General features: G+C 34.6%; 1 protein-coding gene across 5 annotated transcripts; it reads left to right on the forward strand.

The window, feature by feature from the left end:
- Window positions 1–188: 188 nt before the first annotated feature.
- On the forward strand, window positions 189–12,973 carry LOC131151859 (uncharacterized). 5 transcript variants are annotated; one of them, XR_009135778.1, is made up of 6 exons: window positions 189–427; window positions 1,046–1,481; window positions 2,210–4,229; window positions 11,250–11,334; window positions 11,439–11,523; window positions 12,427–12,973. XR_009135778.1 is itself a non-coding variant. In XM_058103311.1 (3 exons), exons 2-3 carry the CDS (start codon window positions 1,080–1,082, stop codon window positions 3,029–3,031), a joined length of 1,224 nt encoding a protein of 407 aa, XP_057959294.1. In that variant the 5' UTR covers window positions 646–826; window positions 1,046–1,079; the 3' UTR covers window positions 3,032–3,289. The 5 variants fall into 5 exon arrangements, 2 of the variants coding, with proteins under 2 accessions (XP_057959294.1, XP_057959293.1); XR_009135779.1 differs by having other exon boundaries at window positions 11,472–11,523; XR_009135777.1 differs by having other exon boundaries at window positions 10,106–12,973.
- Window positions 12,974–17,568: the final 4,595 nt, after the last annotated feature.

Genomic DNA, 17,568 nt, shown 5'->3' on the forward strand with positions numbered 1-17,568 from the left:
AAAAATAATTGATGTGCTTCATATTTTTAAACTCATTATTTTTAGGAGATAATGGGAGATATAAAGATTTGGTTAATATTTTTTTTTTTAAAAAATATTGTGATATGCCTTATATTTTTAAATTTATTATTATTTTTAAAGTGATAATGGGAAATTGATATATATATATATATGACTCAAAACCAATTAGGCTCTAGAATTCTAGAACATCTAAAACACATATTTCCTACTTCCTTTATAGAAGAATATCGGGGTAAAAAGTTGGACAATTAAAAGACGCTGCGCTCCAATGCCTTCTCTGTAAATTCAATCTGCATTTCCAGAAACCCTAGAACAGGCAAACACAAACACAGACTCCATTTAGCTGGTAAAAGGAGATCAAAGGCAGGAGCTTTTGAGATCAAACGGCTCTGAATTGTTCACGAAGGTACTTGCGATGATGCTTATCAATTATTATCCTTTCTGAATTTGTTTTGTAATTCTGTTGCAGAAGGGTTTGATGTTCTATTCATACTAAAGATTATATATATATATATATATATATTTTTTTTTGGGGTGTAGTTCTTTTTAGGTTTTATCTTTTTAGTTTGTTTCGATTTAAATTTGATTTATTCTTTTTTGGTTGGGGAATGTAGCTTGTGTTTCATGAGACGGTTTATTGTGGGTGTGCGAGTATCCTTCTATTATGCCTTCTTTTAAATTTTGACTGTTTTGGAATGCTTTTGGGTAAGTTTGATTTTTTCCCCTTTATTATCTTATGTTTGGTGTATTCCATGGCAGATCCTCACCCATGTCTCGCTTTCTCGGGTTCTTTTTGCTTTTATAGGTGTGATTTCATTAGATTGTTTTTTTTTTTTTGAAACTTCGGATGTTTTGGTGAAATATTTTATGCGGCGATAGTTTAATTTGGTATTGTTTTTGAAGTTATATTCTGTTGTTTTGATTTGCTGCTAATTCCTGGATTAAATAAGTGGTGGTACGCTTGTTCTGATGGAATATATTGAGTTTGTTGGCTGATTAAAAAATTGTCTTTTGGTTATACTAGGGTTTGAGCATTCAGATTGATTGTTACGTCCACCATGAGATTCAAGAAAGGGAGTAAGGTGGAGGTATTGAACAAGACAGAGGTGCCTTCAGGTTCATGGCGTTGTGGTGAGATCATATCTGGTAATGGCCACAATTACAGTGTGAGGTATGATTGTTCTTCAGGATTGACAAGTGAGGCTGTTGTGGAGAGGGTGTCTAGGAAGACCATTAGGCCTTCTCCTCCTCTTGTGGATGGTGTAAAGAGTTGGATGGTTGGTGATGTTGTGGAGGTGTTCAATGATTTTTGTTGGAAAATTGCCAGGGTTTTGACCCTTATCGGTGGAGGTTGCTATTTTGTGAGGCTGCTTGGGTCTCGTCAGGAATTGTCAATACACAAATCTAACATCAGGCTGCGGCAATCATGGCAAGATGATAAGTGGGTTGTCATTGGAAAGGTAATATTCTTTATCTTGGTCTATTTATTATCCCGTTTTACTCCTCAGCAGTGCTATTCTTTGAGGTTGTTTTTAGACCTAATTTGTTAAACCAAATTGAAAAAAAGAAATAAAAATAAATTTAACAGAAGGATCCTGATTTTTGGTTTTGGGGTTTCAAACAGTTGTGTGTGTGTGTGTGTGTGTGTTGAACATGACACCCACATATGTACTCATTGATATTTTGTTTTTGTTTTTTTTCTTTTTTGTTTTCATAAAAGAATTTCCATTGGTGCTTTATTGCTTTAAAATCCAAATGCAATCCTTGGACATAGTGGTTTGCAAATTGTTATCATTTTGTTTTAGATGCATGTGTTCGTGGATTTTCATTTCCTTTAGAAGAATCGGCATTTTAAGAATGCATCTTATTACAAAGGAACACTATGGCCTCTAGTCCAAACCTTGGGATGGGGTTTGGATGCAGGATGGTCTACCCCTATATGTGTAGCTTAAGCCTAGTGGGTCTCCCTATGGATCAGAAGAAATAGTTAACTTAGTTCTTTTCTTCATAATGTTCTAAATAATCTATTTAATTTATGGAATTGGGGCTTCTGGGAAACGCTAACACAAATCCTGATGTTTTTTTTTTTTCATAACTGCAAGAATTTGTATTGTAATACTCTCACTATGCTCTATCATGCCTTTTTTCCTGGACTGATTAATGATTATCTGTTGACTTCTGTGCACAGGGTCCTAGTACCTCTAGAGATGTGAGATTTAACATGCCACCAACTGTGAATTGTTACCAGAAGAGCTTCCTGGAACTGCCAGCTGACACAAAAAGGAAAGAGGCTCCTGCAGGTGAATGTTTAGCACTTTGGCATAATGCTGGCCTTGCTTCAAAATTTCTGGAAGGAGCATCCTCGTATCGCAGTACTCATTTTGAAGCATATGGTGGAAACAGTAGGAAAAGGAGAGTGATTGAGACAGAGGCTAGGCGTCAACGAGTGTTTCCTGCCTCACCACTGGGAAAGGTAGATGCTGTAGCTCACCCAGGAAAAAATCTGGGTGAAAAATACGTGCATGCTTCCTTTAACAAGCAAACAATTGGGTACTATGAATTTGAAAGGCGAAAAGAAAATGGTGTTGTTGAGTGTTCTCTTGCAGGAAAGTTAGAAGCTAATGATTCTAATAGTGATGCTTGCTCTGTTGGTAATAGTAGTGTTGCCAGTAACAGTCCAAACAAGTCGTCCAGTTGTTTTTTAGTGGGTACTAGTCGGGATACAGATGCACTTTGTAGTGATGCGGAGTCTTCTTCCTCTAAAGTAATTAAGGAGGAAAAATGTCCCTTTCGTTCTAAAGAGGAATTAGCAGCAGGAGTCCATATGTTAGGGTTGCATTCTTACCGCAACACTCTAGAGGCATTGTATGCTTCTGGTCCCTTGAGTTGGGAACAAGAAGCAGTGTTGACAAATCTTCGTCTTTCACTGAACATTTCAAATGATGAACATTCAAGGGAGCTTAGAAACTTAATTTCTTTTGGGACAAGCCCTCATATTAGTTATATGTAAATCAAGGAGTTTTTTGTTTTTTGTTTTTTGTTTTAAAATAGTACATCATTCAGTTTGCTTTACTTGGCTCTTCCAATGCCCTTGCAACACTGTAAGAAGCCATCCAATCTGTTACATACCATAGCTTTTCTCTTTAGTTTTTTCTTCCCCCCACCTCTCTTTGTAGTGATCTAGACAGTGAATTGCTGTAACTTGAAATTTATTATGTATTGAAATTCTTCCATAGAAATGAATACATAATGACTCCTTTTGGTTTTACTTTTGTATTTCTGTTGGGTTTGTAGTGCTTAACTATTTTGATTGGATATTTTGAGTAACTTTTAATTACTACAAGGGGTAATTCTGAAAAAATGTGAAAATATAATTAGCAGCTACAAATTCTGTGCTGTTTGGATTCCCAAACATATATCTTTTGTGGCTCTGTATGGGTTTTATGGAACTTTTTTGGCAGTTGTTCTAAGAGACTAACACGACCATATCTCAAGGTGATTAAGGAAGTGTTTTTTAATTTTATTTGCAGAGTAAAAAATCAAACTTCCATCATTCTCTCTTTTATTTTTTTTTTCTTTTAATGAGTGCCAGAAAATTTTCTGTTTATAAAAATTACAAAACTGCAACCTTTCGTACCTCTGTAATTGGTTATAGGGTTTTCTAACTGGAATCCAAAGCTGGATGTTAAAATGTCATTGTATCTTCTGGCCAGTGGAAATCATGCTAGTTACTTTCTTCACACATTTCCCATTTCTTTTTGGATTTCATTACATTATGGATTTATATAATACTCTGAAGAAGAGGTTATATTATGCTCTTCTGTTTTGTCATTAGCATCTTTATAAACCAAATTCAGAATAGCTTCAGTTCCTCCATAGTCCATATTATTTGGGAGCATGGGAAATCTCATTTGAGGCTGTTATTAATGAATCCCCTGCATTTTCCAGGGCCAAAGTTGGAGGCATGAATGCATTGCTTCCAAGGGTCTAAAGATGATACCACTTTCTCTTGGTGTAGGCACTGGGGCAATATCTGCGATCAATTTCCTACAATTAATGCAATTCATGGCTTCCCACTGGAATCATTATTTGCTCTGGTTCAATGATATCTTTCACTTCTGGTCAGCTGTGAACTCTCAACACATCTTGTGCTGAAAGAAGTGAACCAGTACTCTTAAAGAGCTGCCATGAATATCCTGATATGGAAGGTTGCTTCAATCTTTTTATTGCATGTTTTGCCTACTCATATGTGTTTTACTTTCTTATGGGCTTCATGTTATTGCTGTCAGGCAGTTATTCAATTTTTAATGCTCTCGAGAATTCTCAATTTTTACATTGTTCGACTCCTTACCCATTCCCCTTTTCATTGCTGCTGTGGAGCATTCTCATCATTGATGTGGTTTGGCTTTTGTTGGTAGGCTTTATTTTGCTGATAGACTGTGTTTGATAGTGGGCTACTTGTGTTTGCATAAGTTGGCTCTTTAATAATTATACAAGTGACCAGTATATTAAATGCAAAGTGGTTTTATGTAAATTACCCAGTAATCACGTCACTAATGTGAGAAGGAAATACAAATGATTTATTCATGTCAATATGAAATTGTACAATTTTATGATGAAAAAGTTAGTTTTTTTAATTCTTTTTTCGTTTTTACCACACACACACCCTAAAAATACATTAATACATCATTTTAAAACCTATCTTTTACTATATATCAAACAATGTTGATTGTATAATGCTTAGTGCTTACAAAAAAAAATGTGCTATGTATAAAAGTTAAATTGTTTTGATAATATTAATGTTTGGAATGTCATTAATTGGTTGCTCCAGCCTGGCCTCCTTTCCCATCTTCCCAAAATTACATGGAGTATGAACACAATCGATCGAGGAAAGGAATGCATTGTGACTGTATAGAAAAAGTAAAAAACTGGAAAATATTTACCCCTAGTTGCCACCCCTAGATAAATATAATTTTTTGAAAGAACTTGTTGATGAAGCTTATATTGATGTTTGCCATGGTAATTTATAATTTTATATCAACATTTGATAGTCGGATGAATACTTATAAAATACCTTTTAGGCCCTCTCCCTCATATTCTTCCCATCTTCATCTGATTAATAACATGCTTCTTTTTGTCCAAAAAAGTTGTATTCTTCTGTCTCTATGAATTTTATTTTTTTTTCCTTTTATTTACATCTGTGGTCCCGTGATATTATAATGTTTGGATTGTATTTTTCTTTGACAACAAGCGGAGTAGTGCACTTGACATGGATCCTTTTATTTTCTGGGGGATGTTATCATGATATTCACAGCATGTCATATTTCGTTAATTTTTAAACTAATAAAAAATGTGATTTTACTGGAATTTTTCAGTTACATTTTCTTTGCTACCATTCTATTGGGGGTCAAAGTTCTGAATGTAGTTATTGAATCTTTTGAAGAGCAACTAGTCAAAACAAAATTTTTGTCCTTTTTTTTCCCCTCAGGCTGGCAATTCAGCATTAGTAATTATCAGGAATCTGGTTCTTACGGTTTTATTGTTTTGGAGTTGATTGAGATTTCATGGGGATAATAAGTTAGTTTTTACGCAAATTTACCGTGACTTACACGCACTTGATTGAACACAATACAATTCCTTTTTGTCAGCTTTAGGGGAGGGGGACTTGGTAAGAGTGACTAGCTTATTTGTGTTTGTGTGTGTGAGAGAGAGAGAAAGAGGGAGAGAGAGATCTTGTGTAGTTTTGTGATGCCTTAGCTGTTGTTTTTATTTGTCTCTGCTTTTCATTAGGCAAGAATCACCTTAGTATGTGCCCTTGTCTTTATAAGTTCAATTTTATCTTACTAGTGAATAGTAATTTTGAGGCTCAGATGTAGTTTTAATTGATATAATGGAGGATATCGAAGTTTGTGATGGGTACATTCATTTTGGTAGATTTCAGACCAAGACTTTCACCCTTCTAATTATTAATTTATTATACATGATGACGGCTCTAGGCAGTCTTGTGTCTTCTAGTTACTATAAGATTTTCACTCTTATATTTAAATGGTATAAATGTAGCCATAATTAAATCTGTTAGCTGACCCTACATAGTGGGTCTTAAGGTTGTTTTCTTTTTGATGATGTTTTTTGGTGGATGGAATCTGTTCTTCGAGCAGGTGGTGGTGGGTCTTCATTTAATAGTTGGTATTCCATTATGAGTCTTACCCAAAAGGCTGTAAAAGTGAGAGTTCAAAGCAGAACTCTTCTCCTGCATCATTTTTGTTTTTGGTAGTGACTATAAAGGGGAATCCTAAAAAAGAAGGATTTTAAAAAGAAGGATTTCTGTTTCTGGTCAGTTTGCAGGGCGAAATATTTTCATCAATTTTTGATCTCATTGCTAGGGTGGGGGCGGTGGCACTAATGGCACCGGCGCAGTTACATTTGTCAATTTTGATTTGTAGGAGACTATTGGGTGAGAGAGAATCACCTAAGTCTGCCATTAGGAGACTAGTGGGTGAGAGAGAGTCACCTAAGTCTGCCATGCATTGCTTTGTAAGTTCAATTTTATCTTGTTAGTGTTATAGAAGTTTTATGATTCACATGTAGTTGTGTGAACAGGATGCAATCTCAATTAAGATAACCTTTAGGTGGGAGTCCCTGATCCTTTGGGTAAAATAGTCTTTATTTGAGCGTTTGATTGAATAATGGAAAATATGGAAGGTTATGACAGGTCCATTCATTTTGGCAGTTTCCAAGCTGAGAGTTTCACTCGCCTAATTAATAATACATTTTAATAGTTCTTATAAAAGTCTTGTATTTCTAGTTACAAGAATTTCACTTAACTGTAGCTGTAATTGAAGCTGACCCTACATAGTGGGTCTTAAAGTTGTGTTCTTGTTGATGTTTTTGGTGGATAAAATCTGTTCCTCAAGCTGGTGGCGGTGGTTCTGTGCTTAATGTAGGTGGTGGCAGCTCTGTGCTTAAAGCAGGTGATATACCATTTGGGAGTATTACCCAAGAAAATGAAGTAGAAATGATTTTCAAAAGCCGAACCCTTTTCCGGCTGCATTTTTGAAGCAGTGACTGTAGAGGTAAAACCCAAAAAAGGATTTCTAAGTAAAATATGAGAAATCAACCAAATAAAACCTTTTTCAAGCCAATGTGTAGGGCAATATATTGTCATCAATTTTGAACTGAGGGCAGTGGAACTAATGGCACCAGCATAGTTGCATTTTTTAATTTTGATTTGAGGGTGACTAGTTTTGAGTGTGTGTGTGTGTGTGCGTGTGAGAGAGAGAGAGAGAGAGAGAGAGAGAGAGGGAAAGATGCAGTATAGTTTTGTGATGCCTTCTCTTCTTTTTATGTTTTTATTTTTTATTTTATTTTATTTTATTTGTCCATACTTTTTCACTGGGGGAGAATGGTCCAAGTCTTCGCATTGCTTTGCAAGTTAGATTTCATCTTATAAGAATATAAGTGATAGAAATTTTAAGACATATGTAGTTGTTAGGACACTAATTCATTCTCAGATTCTCAATTAAGATAACATTTGAGTGGAAGTTCTAGACCCTTAGTATAAAGTGATATTTCTTTTTGAACTTCTGATTCAAATAATGGAAAATATTGGAAGTTTATGACAAGTCGATTCATTTTGGATGAGACTTCCACTCTTCTAATTATCGTATATGGGTGGCGGCTCTAGTAAGTCTTGTGTCTTCTAGTAGGCACTAGTTTTTAGTTGAGATTCACTGCTATGTTAAGGGTAGCTGTAATTAAATATGTTAGCTGACTCTAGGTAGTTCGACTAAAGATTGTGCTCTTGATGATGTTTTCAGGGGATGGAATCTTTTCTTCCAGTTGGTGGTGGTGGGTGTGTGCTTAAATTAGGTTTGTATTGCATCAGGAGTGTCACCGAAAAAGCTGAAGTAGAAAATACATTTTACAAGCAGAAATGAGATTTTAAAATTAGAAATCTTCTCCTGCATCGTTTTTGTGGTAGTGACTGTAAAATGTGAGAGATCGATCAAAGAGAAATCTGTTTCGGGTCACGGGGCAGGGTGATATAAATTGTTGGCCTTATAGTTGCAAATCAAGGAAGCCAGTGTGGCTTGTTCTGTTAATTTTTTCTCTATTTGTTTTTGTTTTTCCTCTGTTTTATGTTCTTTCCGTGCTTTAAAAATGAATTTGAGTCATTTGTCAAAAGCTTGGATGGCTGTCCAGGTAGAGGTTGTTTATTTACAGTAATGAGCAATTGCAAGCTTTACTCTTTTAGAGGCCATTTAATAAATGAGGTAAGTTTTTTACATGATTAGGCTTCACCTATTTTGGTTGGTTGAATAAACAAACCAAATATATAGAGGACTGAGCTCTGCTGGTTTATAAACGAACGAAGCTCTGGCTCAATTTTTAAACTCATTTATTGAACAAGCCAAGGCTGAACATGTTACAGTTTGGCTCAGTGCAGCTAAGCTTGGTTCATGATGTCCCTGGTTGGCTCACAACCTAATAGCTTAAGCTTTTAATTAACTGTTAACAAGGACAAAACCAGGTTTTCATTTTATTGTTAGCATATGTTGTGTTGCTGAAACTTAATTTTAGCTACATTTTTGGAGTGAGGATCTGGTGAATATAAGAAGCATACACAATATAATTTATTAATAGACAAAAATGAATAACAATCAAAGCTATTTAGGTTGCACTTGTTTCGCTGGTAGGTTAGAGTCTAGACTAGGCTAAGGGTCCTGAGCCCCTGTTTGGGATAACACACACACAAGTAGAATAAGGCTAGCCAAAAAGAGGGTGCTTGGCCCATTTATGTGGGATAGAGTTGGTATGGTTTGACTCTGAGTTGCTAGAAATGAGGAACTAGCAGGTCACTCTCACACACATAACAGGTAGCCTTGCTCACCACACAACGGAATCCACCAAAGGGATACAGAAGCAAGAAAACTTGCCACTCGAAAGACACATATAATTCATTACTTTAGAGATATACAGAATTCAATATATAAAGTTCACCATTCAAAAAGGAGATGTAGAACAGGAGAAACAAGGCGAGGCCAAAGTCTCCAATTGTCATTCAAAATCACACTCTCATATGTTAATATGTACTCTCAGAAGCTTTTGTATACTTGCTTTTGTTTGTTTTGTAGCTAAATATAGTTGACACTGACAAAAAAAAAAACAAAAGAAAACGGCTCAGAATAAGAGCTTACCACGTTTCTTACATAGGGGATACAGACATATAGAAAGCCTAAACTGGCAGACTCTGCACTTAAAATTCAAACCATAATTTATAGCAGACAACTCAAAGTAATGTTTAACTTAATATGCTGAAAAGAGCACTTCTTCAACTTTAATTCTACATAAGACATACATATTTTCAACCTTTAGAACCTTTTCGAAAATGGTCACAAAACTGGGCCAAAACCTGCTGATCCACAACGCCAACAACTGACCTTGTGTGCGTGATTAAGTCACATTTCAGCAGCCTAAATTCACTTGAACTAGTTGGGCACACTCTTGTCATGGTTCGCCCCACGGGCCAGCCCTAGCTAGACCCTGACTTGTCCAAATTGGATGGTTTCCTTCTCCATCCTAACAGCCAAGCTCTCCTCTATGCATCTCCCCACAAGGTGTTCCCCTCATGCCAATCATCTAGGGGCTCACCTTTGTCCTCGCTGTCATTTGCTCCCCGCTGAATTGAATCTCCACCCTCTTTACCACCACTCATTGAGAACAGCTGCACGTCAACTCCAGTTCATCACCTCTGACCTTCAATATGTCAGAATTTAAGGCGAGAAAATGCTCTGAGTTGAGCAGGAGTCATCATTGCCTCCATCACTGAAGGCTTCCACATTCATATTGATGAATTTGAGGCCGCTGTCTTGTCCATTTGGCTTTTTGAACTCTCTGGGAGCATCCCTAGCTTCATCGACTCTTCAATCTGAGAGGAATCACTTGAACCGACATTCATATTGAGATCAAACATGATTAATATTTTTGATGAAGTTGTTTCGCTAGTTTATTTCCTGTTATTAAGCTTCGTAGAGGCCAATATGTATCACCCAAGCACTAATGATCGTCCGACTGAACAGTGCAGAATGAATCCAATGGCGGACACAATCGATATTTGATTGGAGAATTTGAGTCTTAAAGACAATAAACACTGGCAAAAAAACAAATGATCAACTACCAATTTCAATATACAAAGAGATTTATGAGTTGTTTATGGCACTAGAATTGCACAGAACTCAAGATTCAATGATGAAAAGAGTGATGCTTGAGAGTGAATTACAAGCTGCTTACGGCTCTTGAATTGCCCGAAAAACTATGGCGACATGCGAGAACAAAGGTAGCAAGCTTGACTTCTTCCAGAGAAGAAGCAGAGGAAAGTTGTGAGCTTGCATTTCTCATTTGCAGAATGGCGTCTCAACCGTCGGAAGCATGGACCACTGTTGGATTCCATGGTATAGAGAGAAAGCAATGTAGGGAGGCGGGGGTGGGGGTGGGGGTGGGAGAAGCAGATGGGATGTGTGAGGGAATATACCAGCCTAGTTTTATTGCTTTCTCTCACTTTTTTTAAATCATAATGTTTTCTTTGTGCTCATTTCTTTATGTTCAAATGAACTAAAAATAAAAAATTAATGTGTTTTTAAGGGTTATTTTGGTCTCTTGAATAATTTGATGATTCAATGGGTATCCCAATCCAAACATGGGTGGGCTGTTAATTATAGCCAGCCCAGGCTAGTCTACTTCTGTGCAGACCAGTCCAGTCCTGGAAGCCTTAGCAACCAAACCGAACACATCCTAAGCTTTATTAGGAGTACTTGCTGGTTTAAGTTGTGCCGGATCCACATTTTATAGTGCTCTTCAAATTGAAATTAGGAGTTAATAAATAGATGCCTTGAATACTTGATGGGGTAATCCAGAAGCTTGGGTGCCATAAATGTAGTCTTATGAGAGGCGTTTATGCTGGTATGAAGTTATCACCTATCAATGGGAAAATCAAAGATCAGGATTGTTTGCTGGAGGATCTTCTTTTCTCTCTTTTTTTTTTTTTGGAGGGTGGAGGTGGGTTTGGGGGGGGGGTGGTGGGGAGGGTTTCTTGCTTGTTCTGTTGGCCGCTATCCTCTTGATTGTCACTGCACACTCAATTTCACTCTGTATTTTTTTTTTTTGGTGTTAAAATGTTTGGTTTATCACTTCTATATATTTTTTTAATGTGTGAAAAAGTTTGGTTGCAGCATCCTGAAAGAAAAACCTTGTCACTTGGTACTTCTGACGAAACAATAATTGCTTCTGCCCTCAGATAATTTCCTTGGATGCAAGGTTTTATTTCTTCCTTCTATTTGACATGTGCTACCTTTGTTAGATTATATTATATGATCATGACATTGTTTTTATCTTCATGTTTACAATATAAACAATAGCAGATTATGAAGCAGTGCCGCTTATGGATTTTTCAGGGTTTTATCCACGTGGGTATCAACTAAGTTTGATGTTCACAGCCCAGTAGTGGTAATTTTTATTTTTATTTTATTTTTATTATTGCTTTTTTGTGGTCTTATGGCATTCCAATATCTTAGAACTTCCTTGATTCTGGTGACTGGGGACTGGATTTAGGTCCTTGGATTTATCTAACCAGCAGGCATACCATCTTCAAAAGGTTTCTTTGTGTTGATTTTGGGAAACATTGTTTGGTGAGGCTAAGAGCATGGAAATAAAGGCATCCGTAATGCAGGGAGAGTATTTTTCTTTTGATTCATATGGTTGGTCAGAGAGGGAGAAAAAGAGAGGAAGAATGTAACTTGAGTTAGACCAAGGCTTCATTTAAGTCATAACAAACATTACTTTGTGAAGATAAGATTGATTAACTTTTGTCAAGTTATTTTGTGGTTTGATTCTTATGGTTTATCCCAAAAAAGAGAGAAAGTGGGCTATAGGCTTCAATCAAGGCATAATAGATGCTAGTGAAATTAAGTTTGAGAAACACCTAGTAAGCATTTTTTTTTTTTAATAAACAGTAACAAATGCCACTCAGTTTATCACAAGCTGCACAATGTCGTTTTTATAAGTTACCATCCCGAATGGCATCTTAGATGATTATGATTGTTTTGAAGCTGGTTTGAAATAGCATGTCTGCTTGTAGCTAGAAAAGGAGCTGCACTTGTTGCAAATTTTTTGGGAAAATATTTATTGACAAACTTCTCTTGCTTTTTTGTATTTTTTGAGGTGACACATGCCACATCATATATACTGTCTCATTTATTTTTTAGAACGCATGATAGAATGTTACATCAAATGAGTAGAAAATGAGTGCATAAATATATGTTGCATTATTCTTTCTATTTAGCCGACCCCATCTAGTGGGAACTAAGGCTTTGTTTTGTTTTTATTATTCTTTCCTTTTATTTTTCTCAGGATGATGAGCATAATCCAGAGAGATTGTGCCTTTTATATGAGGATGGTTCAAGTTCTTCATCCATCATCATGCAAAGAGCAGATTCCACATGGAAATAAGGTTAACAGACTTTCATGGCTTTCCAAATGGGGAATCATTTCAAAGGTTGAAGAGGGTTAACCAGTTCCATTGAAGACTGGTCGGTGGTGTATTAAAGTATGAGATTGCTTGCATTGGAAAGGTATTATGTTCAATGGAGGGAGGTTGAGTCTCTATGAATGTTTCTATTTTTGAAAGTATTGCACGGGACAAGAAATGGAATAGAAGAAAAAATTGAATGGAGGACAAATAGAGATACACTAACAAATTCGATTTCATCCCATTCCTGTGTTTGCATAAAGCTGCAATGAAGAAATTCGCTGTAGGAACTTGATTTGCAATATCTATTGCTTAGCTGAGGAATTGGCAAATTTTAGGCTCACCTTTGTACCAGCTCTTGTATACTGCATCCATTTAATAAAATGAGCTAAATGTGTTATTTTTCATTTATGCTCAACTAAGAATAGACTTCGATGAGTTTCTAACAGGTGCCTGTTTGTTCCACACGTTGCCTCTGCAGATTGCATACCATTACTATATTTTCTTCATTATTTTACGTATTGACAGTTTTATATTTCTATTCTAATTTATCTGTGTTCTAAAATTCTCCGATGCTGTCCTTTTGGCACTTCCATTTCTACTTATGGAGATTTTTACAGGTTTGTGTGCGGTTGTATTTGCTCTTAACCAAGGTAAGTTTTCTAGATTAAATGTATCCATAATTATTAAATCATTGACTAAAATCAATGAGGTTTGTAGATGATTTTTTGGTGCACCAAGATCTCTCAACTATATAATTATTGTAATCTCCCTCCTTGATCAGAAATGTTCTTTCGTTAAAATTGCTTACATGATAGTTAAGACCCATACTTATCATTTTTTGTTTCATTTTTTTTATTTACTTTAATAATAATTTTTTGAAGAGGTATCTTCATCTTTTCTTTTTCTTTCCCTCTTCAATGTTAATGGTGCAGCCGTTATTTCTATCTACAAACTAAAGGACCCATGTGAAAGAGTCACTTATCTTTTTTGTGTTTTCGTATCTTCTTTTCCGATCGGAACCCTTCGTTCCAAAGCCACCAAAAATCCGTGTCACCTATTGTTCCAAAGGTGTCGGAAGCTCCATATCCACCGCCAACGCCCACCATTCCAAAGCCGCGGGGAACCCCGTCTCCGCCTCCCTCGCCACTGTATTCGTCACCACCCAAACCTTCTCTGTCTTACAAACCTCCAGCGCCTATTGTTCCAAAACCGACGGAAACCCCATGTCCACTGGTACTAACACCCATTGTCCCAAAACTGCTGAATGCGCCATCTCCCCTGGGTGGTAGTAAACACCTGTTGTTCCAAAAATAAAAAAGAAAAGGTGGTAAGCGTGGGTCTCAAAAGTTAGAATTATCATGTGAACAATTTTAATAAAGGGCTGCTATTTTTGGAAGGAAAGAATAATATTGCAACAATTTGCAATCAAGAGGAAAAAAATTTTAGTCAATAATTCAATGACCATAAGAACATTCACTCAAGGTTTCCTTATTAGAATTTTCTGTTTATTATCTTATTAGTTAGTAGGCTTTTAGATTACCTTCTAGGTCCACTGTCGCCTCACTACTCAATTAAGCTCCTTGAACATGCGTTAGATTGCCTTTAGTATTGCAGTAAGTATGTTGTTACGAGGATTTAATGATTTGATGTGACATTAGAGAGGCGTCAATTTGGAGTTTTTTTCCGTTTTATCATTTTAAAAAAAATATATATTAAATAATACCCTTTTTAAGAAAATATTTCTCAAAATAACCTTAACGTAATCTCACTACTTGGAATAGCGAGATTTAAGAAAATCTTAACTAAATCTCGCTACTTGAAGTAGCAAGTTTTGATAAAAAAATTTATTTAATATATTTTTTTAAAAAATAATAAATCGAAAAATAAATTCTTTTAATATATATTTTCTTAAAAAATGATAAATCAAGAAATAAATTTTTCTACATAATAAATTTAGCATTTATTATTAGTTTTGAGTAATTAACATTTATAAATTGGGAACGTTTTGGAAAACTTTCTATACCCGTCCTGTGATTGGAAAATTTATATATATAATAATTATTTGAAACTAGCCATTGATCGCGGGCAAGACAGTATTTATGACGATCCAAAATAAATTTTATTTTAAGAAAACACTTGCATCTCTACCCTTTTTATATTTATTATTTTAAGAAATAATAATAAAAAGTTATGAAGATTTATTCAAATTTTAAAATACAAAATCATTTATAAAATTATTATATATTATATATATATATATATATATTACACTATTTTAAAATTTTAAAAATATCCTTATAATTATCTGTAATTCTTACCTTGTATGCATTGCTTTGGTTTTTTAATTTTTTTTTTAAAAAAAATCCCAAAAATTGATAATTTAATTGAATTAAAATATCTCCTAATTTTTTTATTTTTTTATTTTTTATTGCTCATAATTTTAATATGTATGGGTCTTTGGAACAACTCAAGTGACGCTAAACTGTCTAATTAATCTCAATAATTAGAATTTAAACTATGGTATCACTTTTTTTTTTTTTTTTTTTATATTCATTTTTGTACAGTGAAGAAGCAGTTTATCACAAAAAAATTTGGTATTGAATAAATATTGAAATTATTACTCGTAGTTTTGCAGTGTTAATAATAAGTATTTTTCTTAATTGATATTGATAAAAAATCTTATATTGAATAAATATTAAAGTAATTTTTTGTTGTTGCGTCAATGTGTATATATATTAATTTCAGGTACAATTAAAATTGGTAATTTAAATAAAGTTCAAAATTTCAATTTATTATGCAATAAATTCTTTTAATATATTTAAAAAAAATAATAAATCGGGAAATAAATTCTTTTGCATAATAAATTTATCATTTATTATTATAATAATGATAAATCGATTTATTACGTATAAGAATTTATTTTTCGATTTATCATTTTTTTAAAAAATATATTAAAATAATTTATTTCCCGATTTATTATGCTGAATAATTTATTTTCCGATTTATCATTTTTTTTAAAAAATATATTAAATAATATTTTTTTGTGGGAATGACATGTAGCAAATCTCGCTACTTCAAGTAACGAGATTACGTCAGAGTTATTTCGAGAAATATTTTTTCAGAAAAGGTATTATTTAATATATTTAAAAAAAGGATAAAACGGGAAAAAACTTCGTCAATTTGTTAATTGGTTGAAATAGGAAATCAAGAGAAATGGTCCGTCCTTTTTAACCTCTTCAATTTGAGGTCTATTAGGGGAGGTGGGGGGGGAGTTTTGTTGTCATGGTTAAAGTGTTCCTCTATTCAATAGTGTTTGAGAGCATAGATTAAAAGAGGAAAAAAGGGAAAAGGGGGGGGGGGGGGGGGGGGGGGGGGATGATGGTTAAACTACCTACACAATGTTCCTCTATTCAATAGTGTTTGAGAGCATAAATTAAGAGAGAAAGGGGGGGGGGGGGGGGGGGGGTAGGGGGGGATGGTTAAAGTACCTACACAATGTTCCTCCATTCAATAGTGTTTGAGAGCATAGATTTTGAGGCTAAAATTTGAATTTTGTGGATTTCAAAGAAATTCAATATAATTTTTACTGAATTTTATTTAAGTACACATGCATCAAATTGAAAGTTTAAACTTCATGTTTCCAAAAGCAGGTCAGTGTTTCAATCTTTCTATTATTTTTGTTGCCTTTGCTTATTGTTTCCTATGGGAGCAATAGTGCTAGTGAGTAAGACAAAGTCAGCTGTCTCTCATAGAATCAAAGAGGAGCAAAAAATTAGGAAAAGAAAAAGCTTTCATTGAATCATTAGGGTTCTATAAGAGATAAAGATAACTCATATACCCTACAAGAATAAAATAGAAAAAGACTATTCTACCCTGATAAAATGTAAATAATTATTATCGGTTACATCCTCCCTTATTGAAGGTGGTGTCTGGTGACATGACAATTAATTTCAATGTGTTTGGCCCGTTCACGAAACACTGAATTCCTTGCAATTTGGATAACACTCCTATTGTTACAACACAGAGAAGTAGGAGCATAAAATATAAAACTCATGAAAACTAAGGTGTAGTCCCAAGAGGGGGGGGGGGGTGAATTGAGTTATTTAAATTTTCTTTTAATTCTTTTTTAAGATTCGTAACCTCTTGTTGATTTAACAATCACACAGTAAAGTGTTTACTTATTCAATCCTCAAACCAAAACACAATTTATTAAAATTTAATCACCCAATCAAACAATTGATTTACCAAGCATAAGTCAATATATGCACTGCAGTACTATCAAAATTAATTTAACCTTTAATACTTAGTTAGCTTAACCACAACTTTGGAATATCAACACACCCTAATCAATATCAAACTTTAAACCATTCAACTACAATATATTCAATTAATATATGAGCTTTAGCTCTTAGATAAGTTTCAGCCTTTGTAACCCTGTGTATATGAAATTTGATTCAAGCCTTGCAGAGAATGAATTTGATTTTTCTTTATGATAATCAATATAACATGCACACTCTTCCCAAAATTCAGATTTCAAATAAACCTTTCGTTAATAGGTTTTGAGTTGTTAACCAATCAACGTACTCTCTTAAGGTTTCCGTAAATTATTGATCAACCAACGTACTCCCTTTCGGTTTCCGCAATCTAAAAAACAAATTAAATTTTAGCTTATTTAAAATTCAATCCACGTAATTTTTATGATTAAGAAATATAAATCATCCACGCAGTTAATCTATGCTGAAAATAAAAAGAGTAAGGGAAAGAGTGTGACATCGGGTTTTTACGAGGTTTGACTTATTCCCAGTTTATGTCCTCGCCTTAGGCAAACCACCTAAGGATTCTACTATACCAGTTCCTTTCCTGGCGGAACAAAACCTTACAAGCAATAATACCTCATGCTCAAACACTCCTTCACTAGGCTAGAGTAATCACCTCTCCAAGCGATATCCCACGCTTGGGCAACAATTTAAACAATCCTTGAATCTTCAAATCTACAAGAATAAGATCAATAATCTATGTAC

Source organism: Malania oleifera, chromosome 3 (assembly GCF_029873635.1).
Source record: "Malania oleifera isolate guangnan ecotype guangnan chromosome 3, ASM2987363v1, whole genome shotgun sequence".
NCBI classification, from domain to species: Eukaryota; Viridiplantae; Streptophyta; class Magnoliopsida; order Santalales; family Ximeniaceae; genus Malania; species Malania oleifera.

What these genes read in the sequence shown, in the direction of transcription:
- LOC131151859 (XM_058103311.1), top strand. Translation starts at nt 1,080, where the DNA reads ATGAGATTCAAGAAAGGGAGTAAGGTGGAGGTATTGAACAAGACAGAG. An exon ending in AGTGGGTTGTCATTGGAAAG is followed by an intron (nt 1,482 to 2,209) that starts GTAATATTCTTT and finishes TTCTGTGCACAG; the next exon opens with GGTCCTAGTACCTCTAGAGA.